We start from the raw sequence: 24,226 nt of genomic DNA on the forward strand, positions 1-24,226 counted from the left end.
GTCAAACTAGAGGCATCTCTCTAAATATTGACATAATGTTTTAAAAGAATTACAGCTAATTGATGAATATTGATACTAATATGTCAAAAAAATTATTTTTGATACATGGCATAAATAAAAGAATTTGATGCAATACTCCACTCTTTCCTCTCTACAATTTCCCAGTAATAATGCTTTGATCAGATTTATTGAATGAATAAATGATTTTTAAAACATATTCATGCATTTATTTAGAAATGAGTTAAATCAGTCAGTCTGGATAAGGTGCACATCAATGTTCAACAGCAGCTTTATTTCCAAGCTTCAGGCAGCACAAAACCAAGTACACATACATGTGTTAATCACTTATTCTGGTCATATTTAAATTTTTAATCAATCAGCTCTCTGGGGTTTTCTTTAGATGTGCTACATATTAATATCTCCAAGGACTGTCATGTAAATTCAAACCAAAGTAAATCCCATGTAATTACTTCCTTTTATTAGCTAATAGGTTAGGTGCTGAAACCTTCACCTTGCCAGGTATGTTTCTTGACAAATCTGTATCCTAAACAAGAGAAAGATAAAAGTTTTTAGTCTACAGTTATCACCAGAACATAAACTCAGTTTCTTCTCCAAATTTTCTAATGGATTCTGGGGTGATAAGGGAGAGAAATTAAACGTTTAAAAAGGTTTATTTTTAAATTGTCAGATGTCTTAACATAATCCTGCAGTAGCAGGAGTGATTATTTTTCATTAATAAATAATGTAGACTTAATTCACAAATGAGGCACTTAATTATATTTTATGATGGTTAATTGTGAAACATGAAAGAAGGAAACAAGGTTTACAGTTATTTTTATGGCTCAAGCTAATGTAGATTTAGGCTAACAAATGTGAAAATGCCTTAGAAGAGATTGCAGCTTTTACACCAGAACATAAATATGAATCATAATTGTTTCATCTTTTAAATTTAACATATATAACAGGCCCCTGTTTGTTTTGTAATGGTTACTTTGAACTTGGCAGCACAGTGGCTCAGTGATTAGCACAGCTGCCTCTCAGCACCAGAGTCCCAGGTTCGATTCCAGCGATTGTGTGGAGTTTGCACATTCTCCCTGTGTCTGCGTGGGTTTCCTCCGGGTCCTCCTGTTTCCTCCCACAGTCCAAATGTGTGGAGGTCAGGTGAATTGGCTATGCTAAATTGCCCATAGTGTTTGGTGCATTAGTCAGAGGGAAATTGGTCTGGGTGGGTTACTCTTCAGAGGGTCAGTATGGACTGGTTGGGCCGAAGTGCCTGTTTCCACACTGTAGGGAATCTAATTTGGTTTAGGGATCAGTTAGTATGGAGCCACACATTGTTCTTGGAATTTTAGAGGGGGATGATGATTCTAAATCACTGGGGGTTACATTACACACAAAACAGACCTGCAGCATAGCACCAATGACTCTGTTTAACTTGGTAAGGATCCATGGAGTTATTAAGCCAAGAGACACAAGGTGTTACAAAAGTGATTGGCATATCAAAGACTGAAGATGACTATTACTTTTGAAGAAACTAATTAGGAATACACTGCTTAACTAATCAAAGATTGTTCATGCCAGTTAAAGTTCAGAATGTCTCCGATCATGGTTTGGTAAGTGGCTCGCGAGGATCAATAAGTGGCAATTCTTAGTAGTTCAGTGCTGAAGAACAAGCTTGAAGACAGAAGAGAAGAAAAATAGTGTATCCAGTCAACCAAGTTGTGATCAAATATCCATCTGAAAAATGACTACTTTTATTAAGTATCATATGTTTTCACATATTTTGCAGAATTTATGTTTATCAGACATAGAAAAGATATGTATTTTGTAATTAATCAGGTCATTAAACAATGAACCTTCTCGGGCATATTAATGAGATGCCACTGGAGCAGGTAGGACTTAAACCCAGAAGACTGCGCCACAAGACACTCTTTAGTGAACTTTTAGGCTGAGTTTAAGAGAATCAATTTAAAACAATAATTGATTTGGAGATTGTAAAGTGAATCCTCAAATCTACTATTATTAAAATTGTTCGACTTATAAATTATAATATTTAAAGAATGGTCTCATCAAAGTCCTGCAACATTGTAGGACTCTTGTACTCCATGTCTTTTGCTATTAAGGTCAATGTGACATTTGCTGTACCTCTGTGCTAACTTCCTGTGTTCCTCAAACAGTGGCATCCACATTTCTTGAATGATTAAGTACAGTTAGATAACTAATTAAGTAACATCAGCTTTTGCAACAGTTTTATTCAAATTACTATAATAAACTATGGCAAGTGTGCACAATGTATTCCAAGTTCATTTAATTTTAAATTCATTCACTGTCTGAATTTCCTTCAAATAGTATATTTTTGTGTTCAACTATGCAAATCTCATGAATCTTATAGGTGTTCATTGATCATTAATCTTGACTACAACTGCCTCTTCCATGCACTAACAACTTGCCCTGACGTAATGACCACTGTTTGTGAATTAATTCAAAAGGGAATAAAAGTAAACATGTTACATTTAACTATAATGAGCAAAAGGCTTTCTTATAACCTGTGGCTTGAAAGGTGTGTTCTGTATTAATAAACTTTTTTAAAGAAAACTCATCGCACACTGGGCCAGCATTAAACAGAGATCAGTTAAGAGTCAACCCCGTTATTGCAGGTCTGAAGTCACATATAGGTCAGACAGGGTTAGGTTGGCAGATTTCTTTAAAAGGACATTACTGAACTAGATGAGTTTGTACAACAATGGGTACGTGGCTTTTTTAAATTCCAGAATTAAGTCTCTCCATCTGCCATGATGGAATTAAAATCCATGTGCCCAGAACATTAGCTGGTGTTCTGGTTTACTAATGTCATTCAGTAACACTGTGTCACTGCCTTCCCAAAAAATTCATTTCTAAAATGTTTTTGTTAGATACCACTCCTGAAAAAGTAGTTGTTTCATTGTGCAGAAACTATTCTGAAATGTGTTTTACCTTTACACTGCGTAATAAATCTTTTTCCCGTGGCACGGCTTCTTTGGAATGCATGAAGTTGTGCAAGGCTGTTTTAGCCGCTATAAAAAAGACAAATCAAAGAGTGTTTACGTCATCAATTCAAAGCAAATTTGTGAAGAAGCATTACCATAAATTTACATACCCTTCCCTTTTTTCTGTGTTCCAGGTGTGAGTTTCACTTTGTATCTGAAATAGAACAATACAAATTAAACAGTTTAGTTCAAATATACTTGTCTCTGTTAACTGAATTTCAGCTACCTCAAAAATGTTACTAAAATTGCAAAGATTTCATTCAAGTACAAAACAATCAATACTTGCAAATACATTCTAGTAAATTAAGTTTAACTTTTTGATTTAGAGACCAACTGTTTTGTGTAAGGCAAATTTCTATTTGCGCCGTTCTGAAGGGTCACCCGATCCATAATGTTAACTGATTTCTCTCCACAGATGCTGCCAGACCTGGAACTTTCTCAACAATGTTTTTTGTTTCTATTTGTGCTTTTGATTTATTCCCCTTAATTACTACATTGTTTCAAATTTTCTTTCAAACATTCTTTCCATTTTGTTCTGCCGTTTTGCAACAGACATTTTTTTGGGGGGCAATTAATCGTGGTCACCATTTGGTAGCTTTTAATTTGTTATAAACCAGGGAGTATTAACTGGGAAGTGGTCTTATCAGGCAAGTCCATATTTCATACGTGGGAATTATTTAAACACCTGCTGATGAGAGTTCAACACTGGCACATTCCAGTAAGGAGGGAGGACAAGAATGGCAAGGTAAAGGGCCCTTGGATAACAAGAGAGGTTGTGAATTTGGCCAAAATGAAAAAATAAGCAGATGTAAGGTTCAGAAAGCTAAAATCAGACAGAGCCTGCGAGGAATATAAGGAAAGCATGAAAGTACTCGAGCAGGGAATTAGGAGAGGAAGAAGGGGCCATGAAATTACCTTGGCAAGTAGAGTTAAAGAGAATTCCAAGGCACTCTATACATATTTTAAAAAGAGAATAAACCAGGGAGAAGATAGAACCACTCAAGGATAAAGGAGGGAATTTGTGCTTGGAAGCAGAGAATGTAGGTGAAATCCTAAATGAGTACTTTGCATCAGTATTCACCCAGGAGAAGGATATAGAGGATTGTGAGATTTGTATGGAGCTAATATGCTAGGATTAGTGGTGCTGGAAAAGCACAGCAGTTCAGGCAGCATCCAAGGAGTAGTATGCTAGGGTATTTTGAGATCAAGAAAGTAGTATTGTTGGATCTCTTGAGGAGCATTAAGGTAGATAAGTCCCCAGGGCATGATGGTATCTACTCCAGGTTACTGAGAGGGGCAAGAGAGGAGGAGATTGTTAGGGCCTTGACAGAGATCTTTGCATCCATGCTAGTCACTGGAAAGGTCCCAGAGGAATGGCGAGTTTCCTTGTTCAAGAAGTGAAACAGGGATGTTGTGGTTCTGTTCGCCGAGCTGGAAATTCGTGTTGCAGGCGTTTCGTCCCCTGTCTAGGTGACATCCTCAGTGCTTGAATCCACATTCATCCACAGATTCAATCAATAAGCACATCGACCTGGACCCAATATACCAACCACTGCAGTGGACAGCTGGAACGGACAACCGGAAGCAGCAGATTCAAACCACTACAAATGCCGCAGGAAAGATCACAGAAGCGCTTCACAGGAAGCTCCCAAGCACTGAGAATGTTACTTAGACAGGGGACGAAACGTCTGCAACACATTCCCAGCTCAGTGAACAGAACCACAACAATGAAGCACCCGAGCTACAAATCTTCTCCCAAACTTTGAAACAGGGATAATTCAGGAAACTACAGACCAGCGAGTCTCACATTGGTGGTTGGGAAGCTATTGGAGAGAATTCCTAAGGATAGGATTTACGCACATTTCGAAAAACATGGTCTAATTGGGGACAGTCAGCATGGCTTTGTGCAGGTCAGGTCATGTCTTACCAACTTAATTGAATTTTTTTAAGGTGGCAGCAAAGGTAATCAATGTGGAGAGTAGTGGATGTTGTTTACATGGATTTTAGTATGGCTTTTGACAAGGTTCCTCATCGTAGAAGATAAAGATGCATGGGAGCCATGGATTCAGAATCGGCTTACCCATAGAACCCAGAGGGTAGTGGTGGAAGGGTGTTTTTCAGGCTGAAGGTCAGTGACTTGTAGTGTTCTGCAGGGATCCGTACTGGGACCTTGGCTGTTTGTAATATATATCAGTGACTTAGATGAACATACAGATGGGTGGGTTAATAAATTTGCAGATGATACAAAGATTGGTGGAGTTGTGGTTAGTGATGGAGGCTGACTGGGTACAGCAGCATACAGATCAGTTATAGATATGGGTGGAGAAATGACGGATGGAGTTTACTCTGGTTAGTGCGAGGTGCTGCAGTTTGGGAGATCAAACGTTAAGATAAAGTATGTATACAGTTAATGGCAGTACTCAACACTGCTGTACAGAAGGATCTTGAGATTCAAGTCCATAGCTCCCTGAAATTGGGTACTTAAGTAGATAGGGTGGTAAAGAAGGCATTTGGCATGCTTGGTTGGGGAAATGAGTATAAGCGACAGGATGTCATGTTGCAGCTTGATAAAAATTTGGTTAGACCACACTTAGAGTATTGCATTCAGTTCTGTTCACCACATTACAGAAAGGATGTGGAGGCTTTGCAGAGAGTTCAGAAGAGGTTTTCCAGGATGTTGCCTGGATTAGAGAGAGTATGCGCTATAAAAGGCTAGAAAAGCTCAGGTTGTTTTCTTGAGGCTGAGGGGAGAATAGAAGATAATAAAATTATGAGATGCATAGACAGGGTTGACAGTCGAAGTTTTTCCCAGAATTGAAATGTTCAATACTAGGGGCATGCATTTAAGGTGAGAGGAGGAAGTGCAAAGGAGTTGTGAGGGGCACGTTTTTTTTAAATGCAGAGAGTTGTAGGAGTCTGAAACGCACTGCCAGGGGTTGTAGTTGAGGCAGATACAATAAGGGCATTTAAGGGACTTTTAAATAAGCACATGAATATGGAGGGATATGGATCAAGGGCAGTCAGAAGGGATTAGTTCCATTTGGTGTGATGTTTGGCACAATATCATGGGTTGAAGGGCCTGTTCCTGTGTTGTACTGTTCTATGTTCTCCTACCTGAAAGCAAAATTAAAAGCCTTCCTGAGTCTGAGAGAGCTCTGACACCACCCACTCTTGTCTCATTTAAAAAAAACACCCAGGGAAAATTCAAAAGCTGTTTACCAACTGTCTGAAGGAGACATTCTACTCCCACTGTGGCAAAAGTCCTCTACAAGAGAAACAGCACTAAACACCACTCTCTTAAAGGCATAGTCTCATCACAAATTCCAGATTATTTTTATTTAATTCAAATTTTACCCTCTGCCATGGTGGTTCTGGGTAACTGGTCAAGTGACACTGCTACTACATCACCCACCATTTAAGGTTTATACACTCTGTCATTAATTTCCTTTCTCAGTGTTTTATAGTGGCATTGTAACTTGCCTAGTAATCTAGAAACAGGTTTCACAGACAGTGAAATGTGAATTAAATAAAATCTGGAATTTAAAACTACCAAATGGTGACCATCCGTATCTGGTCAGCCCTACTAGAGACTCAGGGCTTACAGCAATGTGGTTGACGCTTAAGTGCTTTCTAAAACGTCTGAGCAAGCCATCTGTTCAAGGGAAGTTAAAGATGGGCAATAAATGCTGGCCGAGCATGATGCTCACATTCCATGAACAAATTTAATAACAAAGTATTTTTTTAAAAAAACAATTTTAATAAAGCTTCAGTGGACCCGAAATGTTAACTCTCTCTCCACTGTAATTCCAAATGGCAACAGGATTAGGCCAGTTGACTCTGCTTGTTGAATACAACTGTGATTGATGGAACAATTCAATGCCTTTTACCTACATTATCCTCATAACCCTTTATGCCATTGGGAGTTAGAAATCCATCAATATCTACCTTAAACTTATTTTAAAAGACTGAAGTTCCACAGCCATCTGAATTACTGAATATTTGGAATTCTGTATTTATCTGTGAACAAATGTATCCTCATCTTGGTCCTTAATTTCATATTTTGCCCCATTCTACATTCCCCAACCAGGACAAACATTACCAGGACATCGCTGTGGGAGTTCCTCAGACGAATCTCCTCGGCCCAACAATCTTCAGCTAATTCATCAATGACCTCCCTCTATCATAACGTAGGAAGTGGGGATGTTTGTCAATGATTTCCCAATGTTCAGCACCATTCACAACTCCTCAGATACTGAAGCAGTCAATACATGTCCAAATGCAGCAAAACAACATTCATGATTGGGCTGAAAAGTGGCAACATGTTACACAAATGCCAGGCAATGACCATCTCCGGCAAGAGAAAATTGAACCATCACCCCATGACATTCAATGGTGGTTCCACTATTAATATCCTGGGGGTTACCACTGACCAGAAACTCAACTGGACTCTCCATATAAAATACAGTGATTACAAAAGCAGGACAGAAGCTAGGAATACTGCAGTGAGTGACTCCCATCCTGACTCTCCAGTGCCTGCTCACCATTTACAAGGAACAAATCAAGAGTGTGATGGAATAATTACCACTTGCCTGGATGGGTGCAACTCCAACAACAAAAAATTTTGACACATTCAGAACAGAGCAGCTTGCTTGATTGGCACCACATCCACAAACATCAAATCACTCTAATACCAAAGCTCAGTGGCAGCAGTATGTACTACCTACAAAATGTACTGCATAAATTCACCAAAATTGTTAGTAGCCCCTTCCAAACTCACAACCCCCCCACCCCCCCCACCTCCATGTCAAAAGATAGGGGCAGCAGATCAGCAGATACATGGAAACACCACCACCTGCAAGTTCCCCTCCAAGCCACTCGCCATCTGACTTGGAAATGTTGCTGGGTCAATATCCTGGAATTCCCTCCCTAATGGCATTTTGACTCTACTTATAGTCCATGGACTGTGATTCAAGAAGGCAGCTCAGCACCAACTTTCAAGGTAAACAGACCAAAATTCCATTCAGCATTCCAGATGCAGTCAAATTAAGCTTTTATACAACTGAAGCAAGGCTTCAATATTCCTGTTTCTGAATTAGTGGTGCTGAACTCAAATCCTGCAATAAAGGCTAACATTGCATTAGCCTTCTTAATACCTTGCTCCATTTCTATGACAGCCTTCAGTGGCTTGTTGAATACAATAACCTTGTACATCGACATTTTCCAACTTCTTGCCATTTAAGAAATTCCAGTATATCTGTCTCTCCTGCCAATGTGGATAACCTCACATTTTCCACATTAGATTCCATTTGCCATGCTCTTGCTTACTTATTAAACCTGAAACAACTCTGCATCCTCTGCACAGCATGCTTCTCACTTAGCTTTATATCAACTGCGAATTGGGAGATATTACATTTGAATCCTACATCCAAATCTTTCAACATATATTATGAACACCTGGGGACCAAGTACTGAGCCTTGCAGTATCCCACTAGTCATGGGCTGTTGACAGTGTGGTGCTGGAAAAGCACAGCACGTCAGACAGTATCCGAGGAGCAGAAGAACAGATGAAGGGCTTATGCCCGAAACGTGAGGGCTTTCCTCTAGCATCTGCAGTCCTCACTTTGTATTAGTCATAGGCTGCCAATGTTAGAATGACTTGTTTATTCTGACTGTTTTCTGCCTAGAATCACTGAGTTTCATGAAGAGATACAAAAGCAGTCCCAGCCTATCTAGCCTCTGTTCGTAGCAGGAACACTCCAACCAAGGCAATTTCCTGGTGAATCCCCTCTGCACCCCATCTAACGTAACCACATCATTCCTAGAGTTTAGTAAGCAGAATTGCACAGCTGTAGCCCAATTGTCTTTATAGGTCCTTCACAACCTCCCTGTTTTTTAATCAATGCCCTGACCAATAAAGGCAAGTATCAATCCCCACCAGAAAAAAAATGCCTCCTAAACCACCTCATTCACTCAATCTGTTGCCTTAAAAGGAACATGCACACCAAGGTTCCTCTGATCCTTTTACTTCCTAGGATTCTACAATTCATGGTGTACTCCCTTGCCTCTCAAAATGCATCATCTCACTTGTACAGATTAAATTCCATTTGCCAACTGCTGTGCCTCATCTGACCAACCTGCCTGTATTATTCTAAGGCTTTCCTCATTGGCATTTTCATGTCACCTGATCAAATCTTGTGTCTAGGTAATTATGTGCATTATAACAGCAAGGGACTCAGCAATGAACACTGCAGATGCCACTGGACATAAGACTTCCAGTCACAAAAGCAATCTTCAACCATCTGCCTCCTTCCATTAAACCAGTTTTGGATCCAATTTGCCATCCTGCCCTGTATCCCTTGGGTTGTTACCATCCTGAGCAGACTTTTATACAAGACTTTGTCACTGTCTTACCGAAGTCACTGTAGACTACATCAACTGCAGTACCCTGAGCCACACCTAGTCACCTCCACACAACTCAAATCAAACCTGTCAGAGAAGATCACCCCCCGACAAAGCTAGACTGACTATCCGTGATTAATCCTGATCTCTTGAAGTGTAGACTAATTCTGACCTTAAGAACTTTTCCCAGAAGTTTTCCTACCAGTGATACTAGACTCACTGGCTTCTAGTTCTTTGATTTATCCTTACCACAGTTCTTGAATAACGCTATCATATTATTGTCCTCCAGTACCTCTCCAGTGACCAAAAAGATAAGCCTATTAACCAATCCTTAATCCATGGTGGTAAATTACCCACTATCCCATGTACTTTAATTTTGCCAAACAATTTCTTTTGGGAGGCAGGAGAATCTTATCAAAAGTCTGAAGATCCTAGTAAACTACATCCCTGTATCAATTGTATTAATAACCTCCTCAAAAACTCCAACAAATTTGTGAAACATTATTTCCTATTTACAAATCCATGCTGACCATATCCATTAGATTATTATTATCCAAGCATTCAGTTATTTCATCCTGTATAATATATTCTATTGTAGCCCTGTTGTTGATGTACAGCTAACAAGTCTATACTTCCTTCTTTTCTCATTTGTTTCCACTTTAAGTAGTGGAATGGCATTTGCTAGCTGCCAAGATGCAGGAATCTTTCCACAATCTACAAAATTTGGGAGAATGATCACCAATGCACCAACTATTATAGCCAGCTCTTTTAAAGCTCTGGGATATAAAATATCATATCCTAAGCACTTATTAACTTTTAGCCCAATTAATTATTCAATCACAACCCATATTGGCTTTGAGGCAGACTGCTCAGCACCTCTGTCTCAATCTTTCTTCATTAAAAAAAAGGTGAAAATACACCTCTTCAGGCCATAGTATCATCACAACACCAGCCAATTTGTGCATGTCTTCATACTTTCCCTTATTTGAATTGAACAACAATGCTCCAGATTGAACTGCCTCGATTTCAAACAAAATGTAAAATGCTAACATAATGTAGTCACCATCCCTAAAGGTTCTGTCATAAAAAGATAATTAGTCCTTTTACATTACATAAAACAGCACATCTTCCTGTGAGCACCTTAACATACTGTTCTAGAAAACCATCCCTAACACACTCCAGAAACTTATCTTCAGAGCTTTAACACTCAATTGGTTTACTCGGTCTATTTACAGATTGAAGTCACCCATAATTACTATATTCATAACAGGCTTGACAGGGTAAATGCTGAGAGGACAGTTCCAGTCATAGAAGACTCTAGCACCAAAGGGCAGAAAAAAGGGTTGCCAATTTAGGACTGAGATGAGGAGGAATTTAATCTCTCAGGGGGTTTAAGAGGTTTTGAAGGTAATTATTCAGTTCCTCAGCCATTTCCTTGTTCCCCACTACTCTCTCCAGCATCATTTTCCAGCAGCCCAATGCCCCCTTTTGTCCTGTATGTATCTAAAGAAACTCTTAGAGTCTTCCTTTATACTACTGGTTAGTTTACTCTCATATTTAATCTTTGCCCTCATTTTTTTTGTTGCCCTCTGTTGGTCTTTGTAAGCTTCCCGATCCTCTGGGTTTCCCACTGCCCTTTGCCACATTATATGCTTTCTCCTTTGCTTTTATGCCAATCCTGACTTCCCTAGTCAGCCATGGTTGCCTCATCCTCCCAGTTCCCAGTACTATGCTTCTTTCTCCATGGGATGAATCTCTGCTGTGTCTCCTGAGCTACTCCCAAAAACTCCTGCCACTGCTGTTCCACTGCCTTTCCTGCTAGGCTCCTCTCCCAGTCAATTCTGTTGAGCTCCTCCCTCACGCCTCTGTAGTTATCTTTACTCAGCTGTAACACCGTTATCTCTGATCCTATTTTCTCCCTCTCAAATTGCAGAGTAAATTAAATCATATTATGATCATTGCCTCTTAAGAGTTCCTTCACTTAAGCTCCCTTATCAAGTCTGCTTCATTGCACAATATTAAATTTAGTATTACCTGTTCCCTGGTGGGCTCCATTGCAAACAGCTCCAAAAAGCCATCTTGTAGACATTCCACAAATTCCTTTCCTTGCAATCCACTATCAACCTGATTTTCCCAGTCCACCTGCGTATTAAAATCGCCCATGATCACTGTAACTTTGCCCTTGCTACACACCTTTTCTAGCTCCTGAGTGCCGTTTGGAGGCCTGTAGATAATTCCAATTGGTTTTTTACCTTTGTGGTTCCACACAGATTCTACCCCATTTGACCCTACTTCATTTCTTACTATTGATTTAATGTAATTTCTTACTAATAAGGCTACCCACACCCTCTGCCCACGTGCTTATCTTTTTGATAGGATGTATATCCTTGAATATTCATCTCCCAATTGTGATCTTCTTGCAGCCACGTCTCTGTGATGCCCACCATATCATACCTGCCAATTTCGATCTGCATTACAAGCTCATTTACCTTATACATTACGCTGTGTGCATTCAGATATAACACCTTCAGTCCTGTACTAACTGTCCCTCTTCTCTTGTCATTCATTTGTCCAGTGGGGGGGGGGGGGGGGGGAGGTGCTTGATGTTTCATTGCTAATCCTTTCCATACACTCTGTCCTATTTGTGTCTGTGCAAGAGATTTTAATAACCCCTCCACAGTTCTGCACTCTTACCTCTTCCTTTAATTCGGGCGTTCTAATTTCCCCTATAACTGACCCCCCCGCCTCTCTCCCAACCTATTTAGTTTAAAGCTTTGTCTATAGCCCTAGTTATTTGATTTGCTAGGACATTACAGTCCTTCAGTTCAGGTTTTTGAAATTTCTTTTCTAACTCCTGAAATCTGCTTTCAGGACCTCAACCTTCTTCCTACCTACATTGTTGGCATCAATGTGAACCACAGATTCTGATTGTTTTTCCAGAAGGATGTCTTGTAGCCACTCCAGGATATCCTTCATCCTGGCTTCAGAGAGATAACACAACATCCTGGAGTCACATTTAATCTGAAATCTCCTATGTCCTTCCATTCTTCTTCCTCCATCCTCATCCATTGTGCCATGTAAGGTGCCACAGCCTTCACTAGTTTCCCAAACAGACTACCATTTAGCTAGCAGGAGAGATTCAAGGACATCCTGCACGACCTGCATGGCTCTCCTAGGCTACCTAGTGGTCACTCATTTCCTTTCTGTTTACATGCTACTCACCTGCAGTGCGATCATTTCCCTATACCTGCTATCCACAAAGTTACTGCCTCACAAATACACAACAGAGGCTTAGGCTGTAGCTCAATTTCCAAAACCCAGAATTCAAGTGGTAATACTTCCTGCAGATATGTTTGGGACACATGATATCACACATATCACAACATGTGCACTCTGTTTGGCTCAGCTGACCTGTGTAACTCTAAACTATTAGGTACCCTTAGAATAAATATAAACTTACTAGTAACAACTTTACTTTGGTTACATTAACTTTATTTTAATTTGGCTTTCATTAACTTTACTTCCATTTTGAAGGTTCCTTACTGAAATCTAAGTAGCTTCCTGTTTTACAAATTATACGTTTTTCTAGTTAAAGCTACTTAAACACATTCCCTAACAGCAGCTTCTCATCAATGCTTGCACTTGCAATTTTCAAATGATGACATTGTTAGATTTTTATTTATACTTGGCCTAGCTGCCGTGTAATCCCGAGGAGAGGTGTCTCCCTGCGGTCTGGCTGACTCAGCTCTCAAAAGATAACTTGGACCAGGTCACTTTGCAATTCACTGAAAATACCCTCCTCCAAATGAATACTTTCAGGTTTACATTTTCTTTTTTACTTTTCCATAGCTACTCTAATGATTTGCTTATATGTCTTGCTGATTTTGGTTTAGGGATTAAAAGGTAGTCAAATCGCCAGCAGACTGCATGTTGTTCAAAATCAAGTCTTTTGATAAAGATGTTAATCTTTAGAAAGGTGTGCCCTAAAATGCAGGATTATCTCAATGAATAAATGAACAGTCAGCTTAGATTATGTACTCCAAGTCCTGAAAAGGGGCCTTGAAGCAACAAGTTTCTCACTAAAGGTTCACTTATTTGTTCATTCTCATTATCTTAAACAACTGAAGTAAATTCTTAGTAATTTTTTAAATGATACTTACTTATAATTATTCATGGCAGTGTATGGAGCACAGAAAGGTACAGCAAACAGCAACACATCATCCAGATAAGGCTGACCAGTTAGTGAGTTCAGCAATTTCTCACCCTCCTGAAATGAAAAGACTATGAAATTTAATACTGTAAATATAAGTTTTCAAAGAATATCTATGTCCTCACTTGAATGCAATCTGACGAACAATTTGCTCTCACTATTGTACTATTGCCATAAAACCATAAGATGTAGTAACAGAAGTAGGCCGTCTGGGTATGCTCAACCACTGCATAAGATCATGGCTGATCTGATCATTCTCAACGCCACTGTCTATTTCAACTATCAATATACTTAATGACCCAGCCTCGAAAGCCATCTGAGGTAAAGAATTCCACAAATTCACCTCTCTCAGAACAAATCTCTCCTCATCTCTGTCTCAAATGGGTGACTTCTTACTTTGAGATTATGCCCTCCGTTTACTCTGTGGAAGGGTCTAGGATCAATCTCTGTATTTACCCTGTTAAGAATCTATTATTTTTCCAATTAGAACATCGCTTTTCCCGGAGTCTTCTCCAATATGTTGTATTCTGTCCAAAGCTTTCTAAAATGCACATATTCTCTTCATGCCACCCCACCCAACCAAAGAAGATTGGTGAGAGGAACAGACAGGACATTCTGTGGTTGCGAACCAAATTCCTGATGGTATGTTGTCTCTGGGGTGCTAGGGTCAGGGATGTCTCAGATCGAGTTTACAGGATGCTTAAGGGGAAGGGGGAGCAGCCAGAAGTCATGGTACACATCGTATCATGACATAGCTAGGAAAAAGGATGAAGACCTGAAAAGAGAATATAGGGAATTAGGTTGAAAGCTAAAAAGGCAGGGCAAGCAGAGTAGTAATCTCAGGATTGCTACCAGTGTTACGGGTTAGCGAGGCTAGGAACAGAAAGTGAGTGCAAATGAACACGTGGCTGCCAGGCTGGTGTAGGGGGGAGGCCTTCACAGATGTGGATCATTGGGATACCTTCTGGGGAAGGTGGGACCTGTACAAGGAGGACGGGTTGCCCCTGAACTGGAGGGGCACCAATATCCTGAGCGGGTAGTTTGCTCAAGCTCTTCAGGAGGGTTTAATCAAGTTTGGCTAGGGGATGGAGTAGCTAGTAGTTTGAGGATGGATTAGCTAGTGAACAGCCAGATACAGTGTGCAGAGAGTCTGTGAGGAAGGATAGACAGTTGATAGGGCAAAGTTGCAGTCAGTGTGATGGGTTGAAGTGTGTCTATTTTAACACAAGAAGTATCAGTAAAGGTGATGAACTTAGTTCCAAGTACTGATCCAAACTCTATGATGTTGTGGTCATTATGGAGACTTGGATATCACAAGGGCAGGAATGATTGTTGAACGTTCCAGGCTTTAGATTTTCAAAATGAATAGAAAGGGAGGTAAAAGAGGTGGGGGAGTGGTATTGCAAATCAGGGGTAGTACCACAGCTGCAAAAAGGGAGGTCATCAAGGAGACTGAGTCATTATGGGTTGAAGTCAGAAACAAGAAAGGAGCAGTCATTTTCTTGAGAGTTTTTTTTAGAATCCCCCCCCTCCCCCGCAGCAACAGAGACACGATGGAGCAGATTGGGAGGCAGATTTTGGAAAGGTGCAGAAATTATAAGGCTATTGTCATGTTTGACTTTATCTTCCCTAATAACGATTGGGACCTCCTTAGTGTGAATAGTTTGGATGGAGCAGACTTTGTCAGGTGTGTCCAGGAAGGATTCCTGACTCAATATGTAGATCGGCCTACTAGAGAGGAGGCCATATTGGATTAACGAATGGCAATGAAACAAGTCAGGTGTCGGATCTCTTGGTGGGAGAGCACTTCAGTGATCCCAACTCCCTGACCTTACTATAGTCATGGACAGGGATAGGAGCAGACAATATAGGAAAGGGGGAGAAGGAAAATTTAATTGGGGGAAGGGAAATTACAATAATATTAGGCAGGAACTGGGGTGCCTAAATTGGGAACACATTCTCAGGGAAATGCATGACAGAAATGTGGAGGTTGTTTAAGGAGTACTTGCTGATAGTGCTGGATAGGTTTGTCCCACTGAGGCGGTAAAGGAACCTAAAGTGACAAGGGATGTGGAACATCTAGTCAAGAGGAAGAAGGAAGCTTATTTAGGGTTAAGGAAGCAAAGATCAGACAGGGTTCTCGAGGTTACAAGGTAATCAGGAAGGAACTGAAGAATGGGCTGAGGACAGGTTTAACGGCATGAAAAAGCTTTAACGGGTAGGATTAAGCAAAATCCTAAGGAATTCTATACTTATGTGAGGAACAAAGAGGATGGCCAAAATGAGGGTAGGACCAATCAATGGAGGGAACTTGTGCCTGGAGTCAGAGGTGGTAGGGGAGGTCCTTAATAACTTTGCTTAAGTATTCACTACTGAGGGATCTTGTCATTTGTGAGGACAGCATGAAATAGACTGATATGCTCAACCAGGTTAATGTTAAGGAGAAGTGCTGAACATTTTGAAAATCATAAGGATAGATAAGTCCCCTGACTCAGACAGGATATAAGCAAGATTTCTATGGGAAGTGAAGAAGGAGATTGCTGTGCCTTTGGCGATGATCTTGCTTCCTCACTATTTACTGGAGTAGTGCCAGATGATTGGAGGGTGGCAAATGTTATTGCATTGTTTAAAGAAGGGAATAGGGATAATGCTGGGAATTACAGACTAGTCAATCTTACATCTGTGGTGGGTAAATTACTAGAAAGGATTCTGAGAGAGAGGATTTATGATTACTTGGAAAAACATAGTTTGATTAGAGATAGTCAGCATTGCTTTGAGAGGGGCGGGTCATGCCTCACAAGCCTTATTGAATTGAGGATGTGACAAACATATTAATGAAGATGGAGCAGTGGATGTGGTGCATGTGAATTTTTTTTTAAAAAAAGCAGTTTGGTAAGGTTCCCCATGGTAGGCTCATTCAGAAAGTGAGGAAGCATGATATACAGGGAAATATAGCTGTCTGGATACAGAATTGGCTGGACCATAGAAGACAGAGATAGTAAATGGAAAGTATTCAGCCTGAAGCTCCGTGATCAGTGGTATTCTGCAGGGATGTGTACTGGGACCTTTCCTCTTTGTGATTTTTATGAAGGACTTGGATGAGGAAGTCGAAGGGTAGGTTAGCGAGTTTGCCGATGACACAAAGATTGGTAAAATAGTGGATAGTGTGGAGAGCAATTGGAGGTTACAACGAGACATTGAGATGATGCAGAACTGAGCTGATAAGCAGCAGATGGAGTTCAACCTGGAAAAGTGTGAAGTAATTCATTTTGAAAGGTTACATATGAATACAGAATACAGGGTTAAAGGCAGGATTCTTAGAATTGTGGAGGAATAGAGGGATCTTGGGGTCAATGTCCTCAAAGTTGCCACCCAACTTGATAGGATTGTATGGTTTGTTGGCTTTCATTAGGAAAGCAATTGAGTTTAAGAGCCTCAAGGTTATGCTGCAGCTCTACAGAGCTCAGGTTAGATCACACTTGGAATATTGTTCAGTTCTGGTTGCCTCTTTATAAGGATGTGAAAACTTTACAGAGGGTGCAGAGGAGATTTACCAGAATGCTGCCTGGACTAGAGGGCATGTCTTATGAGGAAAGCTTGCGGGAGCGAGGGCTTTTCTCATTGGAGCGAAGAAGAATGAGAGATGACTTGATAGAGGTGTACATGATGATGAGAGACATAGACAGAGTGAATAGTCAGAGATTTTGTTTGTCATGGCTATCACAAGAGGGTATAACTTTAAGGTGAGTGGACGAAGGTTTGGGGAAGATGTCAAATGTTGGTTATTTACTTATAGTGATGGATGTGTGGAATGCACTGCCAGCATTATGGACATTTAAGTGACTCTTGGATAGGTACATGGATGATACTGAATGAAGGGTGTGTAGGTTAGCTTGATCTTAAGAGCAGGATAAAAGATTGGCACAACGTAGAGGGCCGAAGGGCCTGTACTATGCTGAACTGTTCTATGTTATATATATCATTTGTTAAATTGGTTCTCAGTTTGCTAAGCAGTTTTCCTTTCTGAGTGTTATTTCTAATTTTTAAAATCTTCATCTAGATATTTAGTAATTAAATATTTAATTAATTGTATAATTTCCCCCTCCCTCCCAAACTGATGTTGAATTGTCTTTTGTCAGGTTACCTCAACCTTTCCTTTTGAAAATAGATATACCATTAGCCATTCTTCAGTCCCACTTAATCTCAATAGAATCTGTTCTCAACTGATTTCTCAAACTTAACTGGCAAGTCTGAGGATAAGGCCATTAAAAATAATAATAATCATTTTGAACTTTTTATTTTATTAATAACCAACAAACCTCAGCCGCTTGCAGATCTTGCTCTGGTTCGTCTTGGTCCTACATATTCATAAAACACAAATGTTAATAAAGGACGTTAATTTATTGCAGAAGTATACAGTGCCATTTTTGTTAGTTGGTGAAACTAACTTTTTTTCAGAATATTAATGTTTAAATGGACTCCAATGCCTTACTTCTTGATGATCTTCGACAGCACTCTCCTCTATAGTAACTTCTGCCATATGATGTGTAACAAGGTCGAGATTTTGCTCTTTGCTTTCAACACTACTCGTTTTGTTTGAAGACTGTTGCTTCACCTGCTGTTTAGTAGTTTTTTTTGCTTTTCCCTTTTTACCTTTCTTCGTCTTTTCCTCTTTACTTGAGCCTGCTGACTGGATTCAGATAATATAAATTAAAATCCAATACCTAATGCATTTTAAAATATAATCTGTATAATGCAAACTTATTCATACCCCAAGTAATTTCATCATTAATTCACGATCCTCTTCATCTTGATCTTTATATTTTTCTTTAATTTTCTTCAGTTTAGCCTGAATAATGCAAAACACAGAATAATAACTACTTTGAGTCATCAGATGTCATATAGATATACAGCATGGAAACAAGACCATTTTGGTCCAACTTGTCCATGCTGACCAGATATCCTAAATTAATCTAGTCTCATTTGCCAGCATTTAGCCCATATCTCTCTAAACCCTTCCTATTCATATACCTTTCCAGATGACTTTTAAATGCTGTAATTATACCCCTCCACCACTTCCTCTGGCAGCTCATTCCATACACGCACTACTCTCTGCATGAAAATGCTGCCCCTTAGATCCCTTTTAATTTTTTCCCCTCTCACCTTAAATCTATGCCCTCTAGTTTTCAACTCCCCCACCCTGGGGAAAAGATCTTGTCTATTTAACCTATCCATGCCCCTCATGATTTTACAAACCTCTATAAGGTCACCCCTCAGTCTCCAATGCTCCAGGGAAAACAGCCCCAGCCTATTCAACCTCTCTCTGTAGGTCAAACCCTCCAACTTTAGCAACAGCCTTGTAAATCTTTTATGAACCTTTTCAAGTTTCACAACATCCTTCCTATAGCAGGGAGACCAGAATTGTATGTAGTATTCAAACAGTGGCCTAACCAATGTCCTGTGCACCGCAACATGACTTCCCAACTCCTATACTCAATGCACTGACCAACAAAGGAAAGCATACAAAATGCCTTCTTCGCTTTCCTGTCTACCTGCGACTCCACTTTGAAGGAACTATGAACCTACATTCCAAGGTCTCTGTTCAGCAACACAAGCAGTAATATTTTCACTTGATTTGAACCCAAGTTCATTGCCGCGTTCATTTGCCTCTGAATACCAGTTATGATGATAGTGATGATGATATATGGAGATATACACTTAATTATCAGAAAAATTAATAGAATTATTTCTAATTTATATTTTTACATGGTGCTCATCAGGCACCCAGTGTTGTCATTACACATCATTAAACATAATTTAACAGCCAAATTCAGACTATCACTCCCGTTAAGTGCGGTAAAAATTGCTAATATATCATTTGGAAATTTTCATTCTACAGTAAAGATAAATGAGTTTTGGTTTTCGTTCTGTGAAGGGCACTTGTTTTTTATCCCCAAGAGGCCAGAAAGTCATTTTTGACCAATGACTTCAATCATCATTTCCAAGAAAGCCAGTCACTTTAGCAAAACGACTAGCAAGCAACTTGGGCACTTAAGCTGAAAGTGTACCTACCGATGGTCAGGGGCTACAATCAAGTGTAGATGAAAGTACGTGATTCATAATAGGAGAAGGTTGCTAGGCAATCTGAGTTGGAAAAGGAGTCTGAAACAGTCCTCGCAGTTAGTTAGACAAGGCTTTTTGAAACATTCTGTTCAGAAGAGTCAGTGAATTAGCAGGTATCTGCAACTCGGGTACAGACACTAACATAAAGTCGACATCTGTTGAATGTGCAAAACGTCTGAAAATTTAAATGTTTATAACTCTGTTGAGTAAGCAATAAAAAGAATGCTAAGATGGGAATGATATTTCACTAACTAACTGTCGGTAAAAGATACTACTGGGGAAAAGGGCTGACTCTTTATTTTTGTTTGAAATAATATTACTTACGTAAGCTATGTGATTAAAATGAACAATTAACACATATGCATCATATTGCATTTTGAACTAGCAGCATGTGGATTATGATATATGTACATAGGTGGTTTAATAATTAACTTATCAGTTTTCAGAGCCATGATTTTTCAACTGGTTATGAGACAGCGCAGTTTTTGGACTGTTAACAGGAATTTATTTGCTCAGAGAGTTTTATGATTGACGTGAGTAAACATTGAAAGGCGCTAGCCTGTTTTTTGGGTTTCAAAGAATAAAAGCATGATTTTCTTTTGCTGGTGGAGAAAAATCCCATAAACTGGGAAGCTTTTGGTTTCAATTTTCATCAGGGTTTGATGAAGTTAGGTCCAAGAATAATTTTGTCTCAAGAAAGGAATTTGTTCAGCATAGTTAAGGATAGAAAATATTCAGTGCTTCAAGTCTACTCCATCATTCAATATGATTGTTTCTGATCATTCAACTCCGTACCCTGTTCCCTCTTTCTCTCCACACTCTTTCATCCCTTTAGCCCTAAAAACTATATCGACCTTCTTTTTGAAAGCATACAATGTTTTGGCCTCAACTGCTTTCTGTGGTAGTGATTTTCATAGGCTCATCACCCTCTGCAAGAAGAAATTTCTCCTTATCTCAGTCCTAAATGGTTTGGTCAGAAACCTGTATGGTTTATTTGAACCTAAGACAATTTAAACTATGTTGTGTGACTAATCAACACTGTCAAGGATTTGAAAGGAACGTTTAAGTCAGATGTGATAGAGAAAGGAAGTCTGATAGTTGAGTACTGTAAAGTGATGGTGTTGTGGACGGATGAGATTACGTTTTATTTTACTTTGTATTTTTAAATCTTAAAATAGTTTTATATCTAAATAGTTTAGTTTATTTTGTCTTCACTTCCTTTGCAAAATAAACTTTTGTATTATTGTTAAAACTAAATCAGCAGCATTGCATGCCTGGGGAATAGTGAAATACTACCTTGATAGGTTAAAAAGAAAAATCTGATCTATCAAGCCAGGTTTCACTCTGGGACCTGAACTAAAAACAGAAATTGCAACAAAAACTCAACAGGTTTGGCAGCATCTTGGGAGATGTATCAGAGTTAACACTTCAGGTCCAGTGATCCCTCTCCATAGATGCTGCCAGATTTGCTGAGTTTTTCAAGCAATTTCTGCCTTTGTTTCTAATCTCCAGCATTTGCAGTTCTTTCAGTTTTTTCACTCTGTAGCAAGCAATTCACTACCTGACTCCTCAAAGCACATCCACTATTTAGAAAGCATCAGGAATGTGATGGAGTAACAATATATTTCCACTATACAGCACTAGCAATATATTACTTGCTGCAGGATCCCTAGCCTTTGACCAACTCTTGTAGCCATAGTATTTATTCAGCCGGTCCAATTCTTTTTCGGGTTAATGGCGAATCCAATTCCCCTAGGATCATGGGAAATTCACCGATAGAAATGGAGTTCCATTTGTGCGTTACAGATTTAACTTGGCATTTGTCAGCACAAAACTGGATACTGTCCATGTCTTACTACATTTGGAAAGGGACTGATTAAGTATCTGGGGAGTCAAAAACAGTGTTGAACACAGTGTAATCATCAGTGAATATCCACTTCTGACATTTTCAAGGAGGGAAGATCATTGATAAAGCAGTTGATTGGGCCTAGGATACTCCTGCGGTAACGTTGTACATCTGAGATGACTGACATCCAACAAACTCAATCATCTTCCTTTGTGTCAGATATGACTACACTCAGCAAAGAGTTTTCTTCATGAATCTCATGGATTCTTGCTTTTCCAAAACTCTTCGATACCATACTCTTCGATGTCAAATACTGCCTTGATGTCAGTATAAGTACTTGAAGATTCTTATATCAAACTGATAACTAACAAATTATCATCTGATAAATGGGACTCATTACATATTAAGACAAAAAACAATTTTTTTTGTTCCTACATTAGATGTTGGTGTTGCTCGCTAAGCCTGCAGCTACGACTGATTCGTAATTGCCTTCCCTCCTCCCATTACCTTTTGTCCTCTTTTCAAAGGCTGTTGAGAAGATGATGATTTTTTTGTATCCTGTTCTTCCACAGATTGTGTTTTTCTAGTTTCTAACTGAATTATTTGTTCAGAATCCTCAGACGCCAGTTTTTTCTTTCTCTTCATTTCTCTGGAAAATCAAAAGAAATTCATTCCATCATATTAGCAGCAAATTAGCCAAGATAATTGTTGCTAATTCAATATCAACTAAACTCACTTTCAACCAGCAACTGAACATTTGTTTAATTTAGTCAATGAATAGGTCTTTCTTATTCTTCCTTTTTTAGTTCTTGCTAACTAAATATAATTTCTGTTCTGAATAAAAATAAAGAAAAGCAAAACAAAAGGCATCAGGATACACAGGAGATGCTGAAGTTATACTGCTTTAAACTGAATGCACTCCTTTATGAGTGAAGTCAACTGGATAATACGGGGTTTAAGTAATCAGGATGATCAATAAAAACTGAAAAGCACAAGTTAACTTAGTTCATCAGCATTTGTTTGGTGAAAACCTGAGAAAATAGTTACAAGTCATGTGATCTTACTACTAATCCCTCAATACAAAAATTCTGAAAGTTCGGATATTCTATCAATGACTAGTACAGGCACATATCAGGTAAAGGGGGAAAATCAACTAGGAGAAAGTGAGGACTGCAGATGCTCGAGATCAGAGTCGAGAGTGTGGTGCTGGAAAGGCACAGCAGGTCAGGCAGCATCAGAGAAGCAGGAGAATCGACGTTTCGGGCATAAGCCCTTCATCAGGAATGAGACATCTGGGCCAGGGGGACTGAGAGATAAATGGCAGGGGGCTGTGGTTGGCAGGGGAAGGTAGCTGAAAATGCAATAGGTAGATGAAGGTAGGAGAGAAGGTGATTGGTCGGAGAGGAAGGTGAAGCGGATAGATGCAAAAGACGATGGACAGGTCAAGAGGGCGGTGCCATGTTGGAGGCTTGGGAATGGGATAAGGTAGGGGGAGGGGAAATCAGGAAACTGGTGATATCCATATTGATCCCATGTGGTTGGAGAGCCCAAGGCAGAATAGGAGGCACGGAAGGATGTGGAAGATTCCTTTGGGGCCTTGGACGGAGGTGTAGTCCAGGTAGCTGTGGGAGTTCGTGGGTTTGTAGTAGATGTCCGTGGCTAGTCAGTCAACAGAGATGGAGATGGAGATGGAGGGGTCTAGGAAGGAGAGGGAGGTGTCCAAGACGGTCCAGGTGAATTTGAGATAGGGATGAAAGGCATTAGTGAAGTTGATTAACTGTTCGACCTCCTCATGGGAGCACGGAGGTAGCATCGATACAGTCATCAATGCAGCAGAGGAAAAGATGGGGGATGGTGCCGGTGTAGCTGCCAAAGATGGACCTTTTCAATCCCCCTGCAAAGATTTCCAATCTTCACCATGAACATCCAGTCTCCATATACATCTATCCGCCACGTCGAAGGCCTCCAAGCCTTCCATTTCTTCCTCTCACACTGTCTCAACCAGTTCCCTCCACTGACACCCTCATCCACCTAGCTGAACTGGTCCTCACCCTTCACAACTTCTCCTTCCAATCCTCCCACTTCCTCCAAACCAAAGGGGTGGCCATGGGCACTCGCATGGGCCCCAGCTATTCCTGCCTCTTTGTCGGTACATGGAACAATCCATCTTCCTCAGCTACACAGGCACCATCCCCCACCTTTTCCTCCGCTACTTGGATGATTGTATCGGCGCTACCTCGTGCTCCCACGAGGAGATTGAACAGTTCATCAATTTCACTAACAACTTTTATCCCAAGCTCAAATTCACCTGGACCATCTCAGACACCTCCCTCCCCTTCCTGGACCTCTCCAGCTCCACCTCCAGCGACCGAATAACTAGGACATCTACTACAAACCCACAGCTACCTGGACTACAGCTCCTTCCATTTTGCCTCCTGTAAAAACACCATCCCTTATTCCCAATTCCTCCACCTCCGCCACATCTATTCCCAGGATGACCAATTCCACCATAGAAAATTCCAGATAGTCTCCTTCTTCAAAGACTGCAATTTCCCCTCCCATGTGGTCGACAATGCCTTCCAGCGCATCTCACCCACTTGCTGCACCTCTGCCCTTGAATCC

At 40.1% G+C, this 24,226-nt stretch overlaps 1 protein-coding gene across 1 annotated transcript in view; it reads right to left on the reverse strand.

Annotated features, from left to right (window-relative positions):
- Window positions 1-271: 271 nt before the first annotated feature.
- Window positions 272-24,226, reverse strand: part of LOC140476223 (ribosome quality control complex subunit NEMF-like) — a 132,666-nt gene continuing 108,711 nt past the window's right edge. The window contains exons 26-33 of the mRNA XM_072568478.1: window positions 22,112-22,253; window positions 18,407-18,484; window positions 18,128-18,325; window positions 17,955-17,993; window positions 13,586-13,692; window positions 3,137-3,180; window positions 2,974-3,053; window positions 272-544 (exon numbers count right to left, since the gene is read on the reverse strand). Coding sequence (XP_072424579.1) covers window positions 467-544; window positions 2,974-3,053; window positions 3,137-3,180; window positions 13,586-13,692; window positions 17,955-17,993; window positions 18,128-18,325; window positions 18,407-18,484; window positions 22,112-22,253 — 766 coding nt within the window. The 3' untranslated portion in view covers window positions 272-466. The remainder of the gene's footprint in view (window positions 545-2,973; window positions 3,054-3,136; window positions 3,181-13,585; window positions 13,693-17,954; window positions 17,994-18,127; window positions 18,326-18,406; window positions 18,485-22,111; window positions 22,254-24,226) is intronic.

The sequence above is a fragment of the Chiloscyllium punctatum genome, chromosome 4 (assembly GCF_047496795.1).
Source record: "Chiloscyllium punctatum isolate Juve2018m chromosome 4, sChiPun1.3, whole genome shotgun sequence".
Taxonomy (NCBI): Eukaryota; Metazoa; Chordata; class Chondrichthyes; order Orectolobiformes; family Hemiscylliidae; genus Chiloscyllium; species Chiloscyllium punctatum.